General features: G+C 36.4%; 1 protein-coding gene across 1 annotated transcript in view; it reads left to right on the top strand.

The window, feature by feature from the left end:
* MOV10L1 (Mov10 like RNA helicase 1) overlaps positions 1-15,025 on the top strand; it is a 40,128-nt gene that overhangs the window by 7,085 nt on the left and 18,018 nt on the right. The window contains exons 3-14 of the mRNA XM_013956466.2: positions 2,377-2,533; positions 2,988-3,100; positions 3,970-4,160; positions 6,697-6,837; positions 7,739-7,980; positions 8,116-8,314; positions 10,252-10,446; positions 11,165-11,279; positions 12,736-12,913; positions 13,568-13,638; positions 14,160-14,251; positions 14,826-14,884. Of these exons, the coding sequence (XP_013811920.2) occupies positions 2,377-2,533; positions 2,988-3,100; positions 3,970-4,160; positions 6,697-6,837; positions 7,739-7,980; positions 8,116-8,314; positions 10,252-10,446; positions 11,165-11,279; positions 12,736-12,913; positions 13,568-13,638; positions 14,160-14,251; positions 14,826-14,884 (1,753 nt within the window). The remainder of the gene's footprint in view (positions 1-2,376; positions 2,534-2,987; positions 3,101-3,969; positions 4,161-6,696; positions 6,838-7,738; positions 7,981-8,115; positions 8,315-10,251; positions 10,447-11,164; positions 11,280-12,735; positions 12,914-13,567; positions 13,639-14,159; positions 14,252-14,825; positions 14,885-15,025) is intronic.

The raw sequence follows: 15,025 nt of genomic DNA, 5'->3' as shown, positions 1-15,025 counted from the left end.
ACAAACCTTCTAAGAATGGAAGGAGACTGCACAACCTCTCTGGGCAGCTTCTTCCAATGCTTGGCTTTCTTCATGATGAAGAAATTTCTCCTTATATCCAGTCTGAAAGCTCTTGTTTCAATTTATGTCTGTTATCTCTTGTCCTCCTGCCATGCCCCACTCTCTGAAGAGCCTGGCTCTGTGTTCTCAGTGGCCTCCCTTTGGTCCTCCTGAAATCACTTCTTCTCCAGGCTGAACAAGCCCAGCTCCCTCAGCTTTCTTCACAGGGCAAGTGTTCTGGCCTGGCTGTTGCAGAGGCCCTCTGCTGAACTTGCTCTAGTTGACTGATGTTTTTCTTGGGTCAGAGGATGACAAACCTGGTCACAGTATTCTCTATGTGATCAAGCAAGTGCTTAGTAAAGGGGCATAATCACTTCCTTCAATCTACTGGCTTTTTTATGTTCCAGTGTATTTTGTAAGCTTTCTGAAATTAACTGATTTAGACTAATAATTCATAGTACATCTACTGTCATGGTTGCATCTCACTTGTGTAACAGTCACTGTAATGGGCTGTGCTGGAGTATGATCATCACTCCAGCCATTACCTCTACAATGGGCATATATCAGCTGTGGCAGTACATATGCAAGGTGGCTATCCAAGGACAGCTTTCCCTGCATAAACACTATGTAAAGCTTTAGACAATACTTGTATGTAGAATCCATTGACAGTTCCTTTGCCGAGCAAGTCTTCATTGTAAGAGAAGCCAGCTCATAGGCTAATTTAGGCAGTTCAGAGAGCTTCTCTCACTGTTATTCTGTAATGCCTTAGCCTCTAGAACAGGATCCATATGTTCAAGATAGAGCAGCTAATGTTCAAACTATCTCTTCTTGCTTTGTAATGTACTTGTGTTCTTAGTGAAAGCTGTGCTTCCAAGAAGTGCAACGCACAAGGGCAGTCACATCATATAAACAGTGTAAAACTCATTTTCGTATTTATCAAAAGTGCAAGTATGGAAGGACTGTTTTTCATCTGCATGCAGATATTGATCTGTAAAAGAGGACACTATATAGATTATTTTGCTAGTGTTTTACTTTTTTTACACTGTGCATTAAGAAGAGAAAATACTTTTTGTTCCAAGGTTCTAATCTTGAAGTAGAGGTGGAAACACTGCAGTTAACGATATTTTTTTTTTCTTCCTTCCAGTTAGGTTTTTTGGTTGCTCTTACCTGCATTATTCTGATTTCCCACTCAGTTTCTTTATTCTGATTGTGAATTTGTAAACATTTGGTTTTCTGAATATAAGGGTATGTGGAATGTGAGAGCATCTAATTGATTAAGGTTATCTGATCAAAGATCTCTTCAATACAAGAAGGATAATAAGTAAAGGGGGAAGCCAAAAACAAAACACACAGACTCAGACCTGAAAGACAAGGGATAACTCAGACAATGACAAAAACCAAAAGTCTCCAGTCACTAATTGATGTGACATTAAGGAACTGCTGACAGGGCCAACCTGGACTTTGTAAAGAAGGAAGAAACGAGATGAAAACAAGAATCTGGAGTCAGTGATTCTTGCTTGACAGTATCAAAGGTTTCTAGCCAGTGTCAATGGGAGTTGTTACTGGTTTCAGTAACCATTGCCAAAAGCAAGGAAGCTTTGAAGGACAAAAGTGATTGATTTGTAGAGCAGGAACTCCTGATCCCATGTTGGTGATGGCCCTTTGAAAGCAGGGAAGAGAAGTCACAACTCTAGGAATTCTTACTGTGTTTATGGAGTAATTAAGAGATGCTATATCCTTGCCCCAGCACAGCTGGGAAAAATGGGTTTGATTACATTAATGGTTTCTTCTGGCTTGTGTTCTGCATAGGGCTGCTTAAGCAAGTAAACTTACTTCTGAGGTGGTGATCTGGAGAGCCCATAAGAAGCAGCTCTCTTGTAGTATCTTAGTAGTATCTTGAACATGTACATTGTTTTCTGCAGTAGTGATACAGTAGTGGAACTAGAGCAAAATCAAATTGTTGTGTTTTGGGGGAGAAGTTCCTCTTGTCAGTGTTAAGATAAATCTTAGGATAGACCTAGGGCAAGAGGGAGCATAAGAAAGACTTGACAAATCAACGTATAATTCTAGTAGTTGCCAGTGCTGAAGCATTTAGCATACTTCTTAAAACAGGTTACTTACTGTTTACTACCTGCGTCTTTGTTTACAAAATGAAGAGCTAAAGTGGGTGTAGAATTGTCTAATAAGGGGCTTGGCTTTCAGAAGCAGTTGAAATTCTGGTATTTGTAATAGTAATATGTTTAACTTCGTGCTTTATAGAATAAACATATACAGTAACAGCTGTTTGAATGTTGGAGGTTTTTTGGGTTTCTTTTTGTTGTTTTTTTGTATTAATAGGTAGAAGCAGTCCAGAACACATGGGAAGACTCCAGTCCCACTTATGATGCTTCTGAAATGAATACAAAACTACTAATTGGTAATATTACCTTTCTCTCAAAGGATGGTGGCTGTATTAATCAGAAAACGTTTTTTGCAATGGAAGAAGTTTGTGAAGGTATGTAGAGGTTTTCTTGTTTGTGTGCCAAGAGTATGTGGAATGTGAGAGCATCTGATTGATTAAGGTTTAGAGAGAGAGAGAGAGAAAGAGAGAGAGAGAGAGAAAATCTTGTGATAAATGTGTAGTCCGCATCCCCAAAAAGTTCTAATAGAGTGTACAAGTGAAGCAAATGTAAGGATTTGGGTGAAGAAAGTTACCTATTCATTCTCACTCAGCATAATTTACATATGGTCCTGCTATAAGCAATTATATTTTCCACTGGCATCTCTTATGTACTTTGGCATAACCTACTGAGGATAAGAAGAATAGAAAAGAGAAGTTTAAGCTCTCAGTGAATCTGAATAATGCATTGTTCTGGCTGGTCACTTTTTAACTTAAACTAGTTCCATATGGCAGTAATGTGAATGCCTTCAGTAGCAATTAAACTTGAAAAATGTTCTGTTTTATATAGGTTTCAAACCTTATAAAGGTGACTGGGTGCAAGCTAAATATTTTATTAACCCAACAACGTGGAGCAGTGAAGCAGTTGCTGTAAAACCTTTGAGATACAAGCGAGTGGACAAGGTAGATGTTTGTGTGTTTGTTTTGGCAAGAAGAGTTTTGTGTGATGTGCAGGTTTTTTTGGGGTGTTCTTAAGTTGCTGATATTGGTAGATCTTTTATAACAGGCCTTTAATTAAAAGATAAAATATACTGACTCATTTATTTATAGGATTACTTCTAAAATAACATAGCCATTTGAAAAAGCATGCATGTTTTGTTTAGTGCGGGATGAATAACTGACACTTACTGGTCATCAATTGTTAATTTGGATGCTTACTGTGTTTTTGGCTATGGATTTTCAATTTTTTTTTTAATATTGACTATTAGTGCTTAAAGACTGTGGAATGTTATGTTTTATTTATCCAATTATTTTGTCTTAAAAAGGTAACTGTCTGTTTTTCTTATTCTGCTGAAAATATTTGTTCCCTCTATGTATACGTATATTGTTTTTATGACTTACTGTGTTTGACAGTTTTATATATTGGATAATATCTGCTTGTCAAGCATATAAAAAATTTTTTCTTCCTACTGTGATTGCTAAAATTGAAATGTAAATTAGATAAGTTTCAAGACAGGCATCACAATGAAGTCAAATATATGTATTGTAGCATATGCTTAAGTGGAACCTAATGCTTATCTGAAATTCTGGTGTGTGGGGTTTTTTTTTTGTTTTTTGTTTTTTTTTGTTTAATCTAAAGACAAACACAATGATTACAGATTAGAGCTGTATATTTATCTCCCTTGAATAACTGAAATTTAGATTAGAAATTAGAAATTTAGTTCTGTTAATGCATAATAGTAGAATGACTACTGCAGAAAACAACGTAGTGCTAGTATGCCTGTTAGCTTAAGTAATGATATCAAGAAAGACCGAATAACAAACTCTTACAGGTTCGTATTTCCAGCATCTGTGGAAGAAGTGGTACAATAGATGAGAATATATTTTTCACTTTGGATTCAGTGAGACTTCCTGATGGCTATTCACCTTGTGTACAAGATCTAGTGAATGTGATTGTGGTGGAAAGTAATCAGTCATGTTATATTTGGAGAGCTCTCTGTTTGGCTCCAGTCGACCAGAATGGGTAACATTCATTCTCTTGTTCTCTTTCTGCTTACTAACAACTAGAGATGAATTGTAATTATACAGATAAATTTTGTAGTGCATATTAAACAAGTAATACTGTGGTCTACTACTCTCCACTATTTGGCTAGAAGGTATGACATATCATTGGGAAGATCGCAGAGCGATATGTTTGACCCCTGCTTTTTTCCCATTCCTTTGAGGAGGTGGGAACATCCATACTCCTTAGAAAAGCAAGACCAGTGTCAGCGGAGCTCAGTGATACAGCTAGGCAAGGAAGGAATTTTGCAGTTTCATTAGAAAAATGCCAAGACCATGATCCTTTGTTGTGCTTCCTCTACTCTGTGTTATTCTACTAGTGAGAACTTCACTGCTTGAGAACTGAATGAAACTGTTGCAGTGAAACTGCTATGAAATGGATGTTTCCTTTAATCTATTTTGCTTAAGTATAGTTCTTCAGGAGGAAACACACTGAGTAATTCTTCAGAGCTGTCCTAAACAGAACAGTTTAATGATCTTAAATAATAGAGATTTGCTAGGTTTGCAAATATCATCAAATTGAGAGATTCTGCAAGCACTTTGGATGGCTAATTTGATCTGAGGAGGATCAAGGCAGACTGCAGAAGAGGTTGGAAAAAATAAGTATTATTCAGTATGGGGAAGAAGCAGAACATTTGCTCAGGCAGAAATAATCAACTGCACAAATGTAGAATGGAAAACAACTGCTTGGTAGCAGTTTTGAAGGAAAGATCTGGAGTTTGTGACTCGTGAGTTCAAATGTCTGTCCTTTGTGAAAAACACCACCCAAATGTGTATATATAGGGTTATTATTTGTAAAATCTGTCTTTCTCAGTGCTGATAAGGCTTTGGCAGGATTACTGAGTCTGATACTGGAGACCCGCCCCCACCCCCCTCAAAAAAAGTGTGGACCAATGGGAGAGGCTAAAGGAGAGCAGGACATTCATTCACATATCTAGAAACCATAGTCTTTGGGGGAACTTGCCTTGTTCCATCTTTAGGAAAGATGGCTAAAGGCAATACATGGATCTTCGAAGGAGCTAAGAAGAATGGAATGAGCTCTTTGTTTTCACTGAAGATAATGTAGCATATAATAGGCTTCATGTAAGTGTGCATGTTTAATGTCTAACCTGATTCTTTCTCATAGGAAGGAGAAATACTGAAAGTTTCTGTTGTGTTGGAATTGAAAGGGAGCTATGGAATTACCTCTGAAGGTTAGAAACTGGTCAGACAAATCTTGTCAGGAGTCATTTTGGTATAGCTGCCTATCCCTTTCTCTGCCTCCTGCCAAGTCAGAAATCAAATGGCCTCTCAGGACTCTAAAAGACGTCTTGAGTCCAACACTTGAGCAGTGTGTTGTTACACATAGTGATTCACTAATGAAGGTCACTTGCAGTGGCAGAATTTTATTGTAGCTTCAGGTGTTTTTTTTCCTTTACACAACTGTGCAATTTGTTCACCAGTTTTTCCAGTTGGACCTATTTTTAATCACTGATGGACTAGCCACAGAAAATTATTACTAAAGCCAAATTATAAAAGTAGACCTTATGTTTGTTTTCTCAAATTTAGCATATTTCCTAGCATATCAAAAACTGTGGCAGGGTGAACTGCAGGGGGAGACATCTAGTGGGCTTTCAGAGTAAACTCTGACATAGTAAATAACAGCAGCAGTAATTTTCTACTTTATTGCCTTAGATAACCAAGGAGTACTTAGGGTATGTAAATATTGGAGAGATCTTTAAAATACTTTGAAGTGTTTTAGTGCCATTCTATTATCTAACTGAATAGCTTATTAATTGTAGGATAAAAACATCACTTTTAAAACAGTGTTCTTTAGGTAGCTGAGACTGAGAGGTTAGCTACAGTCACTGCCTCAAAGAAGAGTGTGTGACTTCAGTTTGGTAGGCTCTTTTTGTCAGTAGTATGTGCAGTAGTGTTTAAGGATGCTTCTTGTTTTTCACCTTTTTTCAATTATTGTTCCTCGGTTTCCTGTTTCAGATTGTAGCCATAGGCAGAAGACATGATAAGCAGGTGCTTTGGGTACCTGCTTAAACATCACAGAAAAAGGAAATTAACCAGCATTCTCCAGTCTAGTCATCTTATCTCCTAAGCTCCAGTACTAAGCAGGACTCTTGCTAAGGACCTAGCTCTTTGTTGTTGTGTTTTGGTTCAGCTCTGAGAGAGATCCACAGGACTTACTAGCTTCATTTGCCATTTGGCTCAGCTCTTCGACAAAGACCAGCTAGCTTCTGAATCATTTTAATCTTGTAGTCAAAGTTTTGGCCCTGGTTTATTGAGTTGCTGTGGAAACGCTTGTTTTTAAATTGCTGCTTAAACTAGTAAAGGTAACTTGATGGTTTTGGAAGTATAAGTAGCTGAGTGTACCCTCTCACCTGCTTCCTCTTAAATACTGGGACAATATTTTAGTCTAGTAATTCCTAAACTTGTGGTGAATTGAAGATATTTCCTGAGTCTATTTGTGTTTCAAAATCACTGTATATAATTCTGTCTTCTTACAGACTGTCTCACTCTAATGGAGTGAATCTGGACGAGCCTTATGAAAACTTAATGAGAGACAAAGGAGGGTTGGAGGTATCAAGAATGACTAATTTTGGAACCCTGAAGCAGGGAGAATCTAAAAGCATGACCATTTGGATAGAGTAAGCCCTTTCAGTTGTTCCAAGCTTTCTTCCTTTCCACCATGCCATAGTCTGTACAACTGTCTCTCATACAGAAGCCTCCCATAGTTGGTCCTTGTGGTTTATAGCCTTCAAGTAACCCTCAGATATAATGGAATTAAAGAGGATTTTATATCGGGCTTAATGACATTATTGAGCAGACATCTTGCAGATAGTGCTTTGAGGTTCTCCCAATTCAATCCTAATAAAAATCCTTTCTGGAATGAGGACTAAAGTAAATGCTTTTATTTGTGTAGGTATGTTTAAATTAAGCTACAGATGTGCTGTGTTACCCAAATCTTAGGACAAGGAGACTGCTGCGTACTTGCACATTAAAAGCAGACCATTTTTTGGTTGTTGTTGTTGTTTTCTCCCCTCTTAAACTTGGATGCTGGAGAATTATTTTGGTGTATCCTTGGGGGGGGGGGCGTTGTGTTTTGGGGGGGATTTTTTTGTTCTTGTTTTGTTTTAATGGAATTTTTTTGTTTTCCACTTCTAGGCATAGAGGCTTAAATGAGGTCAGACCTGAATGGCCTCCATTTTGTTGCTATTTTTTTTCCTAAAGGTTAGCTGCCTATGATGAATTTTAAGTTACAATAGCTTCTTCTTTAATACACAGTATTTCTGTGTACTTATTGCTGATTCTTTTGCAGTATTTTATATGGTAGTTGATATGACCTGTAAGTATTGACATCTAGCAGAGGTTTTAGTTCTCATGAGTTAAAATTTGCCAAGCAATTTCTTTCTGAAGGAAATAGTCATTATGAAATAACCATGAACTGACCTACTACAGACTGTTGTATTTTACTTCAGGTAGAATTATGCTTCCCAAGAACATTAACTATGCATTTAATTATATAATTAACCACATAACTGCTTATAGGAATAAAGGGAGTGTACCACAGTCCTTAATCAGCTGCAGATTAGCTGGATGGGTAAAAGACAAGCAATTCCATTTTCAAATTCCTCAAAAATGCCAGAACAATTCAGCAGCATATCTGTCATCTCCTCCAATAAATCAAGAAAATGTCTCAAAAGCTACAATTAATTCATATAGTGACAGCAGAGGAACAACACATGAGTCATTGAATAATGCATCTATTACAAAGAATGAAGTCATTCCAGGTAGAGTGATGTTTTAACGTTTGAATTCTGAGTGTTTAACTCCTCAGAAGGCCCGTAGGGGTTTTTTTGAGGAGACTTGCCTATGCCAGCTATAGCAATTGTGATAATAGTACTATCATAATCTGTCTACTACAGAAGGAATTAATTCTCAGGATCCAAATTTTTCAAGGAAAAAAGAAAACTTTTCCTTGGTAGAAAATGAAAATCTACATAATGGAGTAAATGAGCAAAGAGAAGATGTGGAAGAACAATCGATAAATGAGGCTGGTATTACTGGAGAAATTGTCATACCACCGGGTGGAAAAACATTCATGGTGATGGTATGCACTGCCATGTAAGTGTTTCTTTGTTCTGACTTACATAATCAAATCATAAAAACTGACTTAATACTTCCCTTATTTGTGGCGCAGTTCCTCTTTGGTGTAATATAAAGTAAACCAGTATATATTAGCAAATGATATAGAGATCTATACTAGAGCTTGAAAGTAGTTAGCATTTTCAACGCTTGATTCTGATTTTTGTCCCAAGAAAATGGTGGTAATAGTAAATGAAGAAATACTGTCGGAGTAGATAGCTCCGGTAGAAATGGAAATAAGATGAAGAAAATGGCTACAGGTGGTTATATTCTATCTGGAAAAGCAGTTGCTCCATGAGCACTATAGTTGGTGTAGATTTGCTGTGGATTTTTGTGTTGTCTAATGTTTCTTTCAGACTCCGTATCCTGAAATCATCTTCAAGTCCCTGTCCAAATTTCTTAACTTCTCTGTCCTGTGATATTGAATGCCAGTTAGCTATGCTGGGGAAAAAAGCTTCCTTCCATCAAAGTATTGTTCATAAGGGGAATAGCTTTCAAGTCTTAGAAAACCCTTGAAAAACAAAAGTACTTTGCTGGACAAAATACATCTTGAAATAGTTAAGAAATAAAAAGGCTTGGCATCAATTGTGTGAGCTCCTTCGGAATTCAAGAAGGAACCTCATGCTGGAAAGCTTACTTTCACATACTTTGGGGGGTACTTCGAGCTGTAGCTGTACAAACTCTGCATACCACATCCATTGATCCTCATGATCATCATTTAAAGGTTGGACAGGGAAAAGCAAAATCAAATTTTTTCCATTCATCAAAGCAACTTTCAGATTACTTCTGCTCCATTTTAAATGGTGACATAGAGGGTTGAAATTCATGTAGGAGGATTATCTAGCTCCAGTTTCAAAGGTAAACTGTAGGCAGGGCCTGCCTTTGCAGAGAAAGACATGCATATAATTTCGCTGTAGAACTGTAAATGTCACAAAATCTGAGAGACTTCTAATAATACAAAACCATCCACACAATTCCATAGAATGCAGCATGATGATTTAACAAGTATTTGCTGACTTCTGCACTTAGGAGACCATAGACCCTGAAAATCTAGACCAGTTGTAGACAGTTCAGTTTCTGTATTGAGCTAGTGTACTGTAGATAAAATCAGGCTAGCTTTAACCTGAGTAAGTCATGTTAGTTAGCATGGAAAGTGATACTCCTGCCAAAAAAGAGAAAATAAGCTGAAATCCTCTCAGGATATTGTTGTTCCAGCTACTTAGTGACAGCATTGGACTATGTTGTTAGTGTTAAGGAGAGAATTTGGCTCTAGGCTGTGCTGGGATGAATTCAGTAAGGGATTACAGAGCAGATGGTGTGTGCAAGGACCTTTGGTCTTAAGTTCCTTGGAACCCGATTTGAAGAAACTAATTACCTGTGATCTTTTCCATTTGTCACTCCCCAAACCTTGCTTGCACATACAAAGTATCATTCTTCAGAAGATAAAGGATCCTTTCTTCCTTCTTCACTAGATGTGTTTGCAGTTAGGTTGAGTTCTGAGTAGCCTTGAGCAAGGTGGAGGAAAGCTGCTGCTGCACACAGTGAAGGAATATACTGTGGGTTCCTGTAATGGAACTGCTTGGCTAACCTTTTTCAGTTACAGTAAATACAAGATGTTTCTTGTGGGGAAAAAAATATTATTTTTGTACGTTGCATGTTGAGGAGGAAATATTGTTTGTTAATATCTAGGGTTTTTTGATGAAATTGGGATTTTGAGGTTTGTTTTCACTGTGTAAGATAACTGAAAGCCAGACTGCACTCAAGGTGGGGAGTGAATGTTGAGGAATTGCCCTAAATTATTAGTTCTCTTATGTTACTGAAAAGATAAACTACAATTTTGTTAAAATTACTTATAGCTGGGGGAAAGGAAGTGTGAATATCATGGTTTTAAGAACCTAACTTTTGCTTGCTTGAAGAAATCCCGGATATAATAAAGAACTCCTGTTGCTTGGTTTTTCTGATTTTGTTATTGGACGCTATATTGAAACCACTGTAACAAATGAAGAAGAATCACTAATAGCGCCTGTGGAACCATTTTCTCCAAGAAAGCCTAAAATTATTTCAGTGCCTCAGCAAAGGAAGACAACAGTTGTTGCAACTAAATACAGAAGGTACTGTGAATTAGAGAAAAAAATAACTTAGCAATGCTAAACACAATGGTAATGAATATCTCTGTTCTGTAATGCTGACAAAGGAAATGTAAAACTGGGAGTCTTTGTGCATTATATATGTACATTGTAAGCAAGATAATAACTGTGGACTTTACTGACAGAAAGCTTTTGGGTTTTTTTTTGTATACTTAAGAATATCTTTTTAGATCTGTTTGTATAGGAGCTCTTTAGACTGTATAATGTGGTGATAAACTTTTTAGAACTAGATTACTCTGCAACACTACAAGTAACAGTTGTTAGTGTCATTAAAAAAGATGGAAAATCTGAAATCATTTTCTGAGAGTAATTTCTTATGTAACTTCTCAAGCAACTTTACAACTGTATCTGATTCATTAGTTTGTGTGAACAGGAACATCTTTCTTCAGAAGAACTCTTCCTTTTGCGAGTAAACTTCCACAATACATATAGTATTTACTTAGTTATAAAATTATCCCTAAACGAGAAGAACATAAAAGCAGAGTACGTGATGTTTTAAAGTAATCTGTAACTGCAACACTTCATTCTCTTCCCAGTGTAGCAAGTTTCTAATTGTCACTTTGAAGCAATCACTGGGTTTGGCATGTTTTTTCATAGCATTGATGATAAGGCTTGCTAATTAGCTGTCCTTCACATACAATTTGAGAATACTAAATGATGTGGCATACTTCTTTTGTTTTAGAAATCGCAGAAGGCAGTTGCCAAGCTTTCTCCCATATTATACCATACCAGATGGATTAAGAAAATGTGTGGAGCAGAAATTAGACATACTGACTTTTCAGCCTCTCCTTGCAGAGGTACGCAAGTGTACATTTATATAAGAAAACATACTTTATGTAGGTTTTACGTTCATGCTGGCATTAATTTAGCAAAAATGTGTAGCTTTAAGTGTAGTGGAAGCTAAAGTAATAATATAACCAAGCAGATTAAGGTTTTAATCTGTATCCCTTAACCTAAGTGGGTTTTAATATGTCACAGAATCCAAGTTTATGTTGAATGCAAAAGGGTAAATGTGAAAAACCAAAAAGGAATTGGAAGTATACTGGAGAGGGATATTACAGCAAACTGAACAAAGATTCCTGCTCACTACCACTATTTAGGCATCATTAGAAAGTGTTTGTTATCATAGTAGTAGTCCAGCAACTCTGTTTCATAGGAAATAAAGCAGAATTTTTTAAGTTTTTTTTGTTTTTGTTTTTTTGAAGTAAAAGAGGATTCTTTTCTGGTTGCCCAAAAACAATTTATTTATTTTTTTAACCCTCAAGTGTAATTCACCACAGCTTGCTCAAGTTCTTCCTGCAAGTATAGCAATTTCAGAATATATAACAAGAGAACTGGAAGTCTAATAATAATATTAGTGATTCTTTCTCCAAAGCATTATGTTGTGATTTCTAGTAGGAAACATTGCAGCCACTTGCTTTTCTTATTTTTTTTCCAACTTTTTAAGGACTAAGGCTAAATAAAAGGTAAAGGCCAAATGCTATGTTGTCTTCTAAACATCTCGTCAAAAAAATAGAACTGAGGTGATTGCAGTGAGTTAGCAGGGCAGTGATTCTGGTTTTTTAAGACTTGTTTGAAATAATTTTATACTGACAGCCTATCAGTAATAGTGATATTTTTTACATGACACCTAAAGTCTCGTCTGATGCTGGTGAGGGTTCTGGTACAGAAAACAATGCTCATTCTACTTGTAGTTGGGCAAGAATATGTCTAATAGAAAACATTCTTTGCCAGTCACTGTTTAGATAGAGCTGTGTTTATGCTGTTGGAGAATGTCTTCAGCAAGATGCATTAAGCTCTGAGGGAGAAAGTTTAGATACTTTCAGATTTGTCATAAATTGTATAAGCATGAGGCAGACCAGAGACTGACATGACTTCATCCCTTCACCCATGTCTCCCCAGTATACTTAGATTTTATGTATTCTACGATTGCTGAGCACAGAATTCAGTTTGCAGACTGACCCCTACATTTAAGTGTTGAAACTCCCATGGTAGTCACGGGAGACCTGGTTTACTCTTCAGCTAACTGTTAGCTATTATGTCTGACCTCCAAGGTCTATATTAATTCTGCACTGACTACAGTGGGAGTTTAAAAGTTCAGCTAGCATGCAGATACCTGTATTTTGGTACCTTAATTGGTAAGCTGGTTGCTGCACAGTCTGTCTAAAGAGCTGTTTTATAGAACATTTAGAACAGTGGGGCCTGTATCTGAGTAGAAGCTACAGTTGTAGTGTATGCTGTTTTGTTTTTCAGCATCTTAATCTAGATAATTATAAAGCAAACTTTTCTACTCTCCTGTGGCTTGAAGAAATCCATGCAGAAATGGAGATAAAAGATTATAACATGAGTGGGATTACTTTGAAAAGGAATGGGAACTCTTTGGTGTTGGAAGTGCCAGGAGTGGAAGAAGGCAGACCTTCCTTGAGTATAGGTAGTAATTAATGTGAAATAAAGCCAAATAGCATGTTGTCAGTATCTTAAGTGCAGTATAAACTACAGTGCATTGTTGTTTGTTAAAATAGTCTTTCACACTTTTGAACACAAAATTAATCCAAGCTACCAGACATGTGAACTACGTTACTGGTGTCTCACTGTTTGTCTTGCAGTGGCTTGCTCTCTGAGGAAGCACTGCATGTGTCTGTTATTACGCTTGTTCTGATGTCTTCAGATTTTTCATGTACAAGAATTGATAGGGCTTTCCACAAAATTAAGCTGTGTAATGTAGTAATAACTAAAAGGCAAGAGGTGTTTCAAAACTAAAAGCAGGGAAAAGATTTGAAATTGAATTCAGAATCTCAAATGTTATGATTTATAGGATATTGTTTTCGGTAAGTGTTCCAGATTTGATGGCATCAATACTAGATGCCTTTTAAAAAGTTATACTCAATTCATATTCCAGTTCGGAACTAGGGCCTAAATGAAGTGCTGACATACTCATGAATAAGGCAACTTCACTGAAGTTAACGTTTGGCATCCTGCAAATTTCTAGTTTAACCATGCAAAAGAAGAAATTGTTAAGTGTTGCAGTGAGAATTTTACCATTTCTTGTAACCGTGTGTTGCTTTTTAACTTTGTTTATAATTAGGCGATAAGGTGATACTGAAAAGTCAGATCTACTCTGAGCATGTAATAGAGTATGTAGCCTATATTACTGAGGTAAGCAAGCTGTGTCTTCTGTTGAAAATACTGTGGTCAACAGGATTCTAAAGGGAAGCTGGCAATTCATGGAGGCCAGACTAGGGTTTTTAGGAGTTTGTTTTTGTTTGGTTTATGAAGTTAGATTTTTTTTTTTTAATCTACGTTCTAGTGGCTAGTAGGTTTCTACTTTTATTGTTTTATTATATCGTGAACTAGGGTTTGTTTTGGGGGCTTTTGGTGTTTTGTTTTTTGGGGGGTTGGGGTTTTTTTGTTTTTGGTTTGGGTGGTTTTTTTTTTTTTTTTTTTTTTTTTTTTTTTTTTTTTGAAGACTTCATAGGCTTCCCTTTTCTCTGTAGATTATAACTTTTATCTGCTCTGAAAGCACTCCATAATAATCTAGAAATGTAATATGTTGACAGTTAGTAAATCTAGTTTCATGGGTTTTTTTTAAATGCTTTCAAAGATACTTCTATACATGTATAAACTACTAAATGCCTTCATCAGTAAACTGACTTTTTTTTTTTTAATCCTTGCAACAGATTCATAATGAAGATGTTACTCTTAAATTTCATCCGGACTTTGAACAGGTTTACAACTCAGAACCCATGGATGTGGAATTTGTTCACTCTAGGTATTTTTATAGGTTTCCAAAAAGCTGCATTTCATGATTTCTCCAGTAAGGTTACTTTTAAACTATGCATGACTATTCAGTGGTTTATTCTAATGGATATAGATATGGGAAGGACACAACTAGGTTTTTTGGTGCCAAGAAGAAAAAACATACCAATATGGCTGCAAGATTATGAAAAAAGTTGCTGATGTTAACCACCTATACTTTTTTTAATACCAGCAATATCGTATTTCATTTATGGAATGTTATCTGTATTTAATTGCTTAATCTTCTCTGTAAAATTAGCTTTGTATGAAACTTATTTGAAAGACTACCTAATTCTGGAGTACATGGTTCTCTAGCTCTCCACTGAGACAAAGAGGATAAATGCATCAGAATGTTATTCATAGCAAAGCTTTTGATTAATATTTTTGCAGCCTATTTCTCAATAAATACTTAAATACTCCTATAGAAAATTCTTTTTTTATAAGCACTGGTGCATAGAAAATACTGGATGGCTTGTATGTGTATTCTGTTGTAGCTTTTGGAAATTTAAGCTTTTACTCTAATCCACAAATTACTATTCTAATAACAGGATTACCAGCAGGCGATGCCAGTTGGCAGTTGAGCAAGCTATGTATCTGGGTGAAAAAGGTATCCTTAAGTAGATTTAAACTGTCTAGAGGTGTTTGGTTGTGGGGAGTCTGTTGTTTTTCATTGCTTTCGCATCTGAGAAGTGATTCTTCTCAGATACTGAAGCATACTGAGAAGAATGCATTCTAGTCTGTTTTTAGA

The sequence above is a fragment of the Apteryx mantelli genome, chromosome 1 (assembly GCF_036417845.1).
Source record: "Apteryx mantelli isolate bAptMan1 chromosome 1, bAptMan1.hap1, whole genome shotgun sequence".
NCBI classification, from domain to species: Eukaryota; Metazoa; Chordata; class Aves; order Apterygiformes; family Apterygidae; genus Apteryx; species Apteryx mantelli.
Note: the sequence above shows the minus strand (reverse complement) of the source record. Positions and strands in the feature narration are given on the sequence as shown.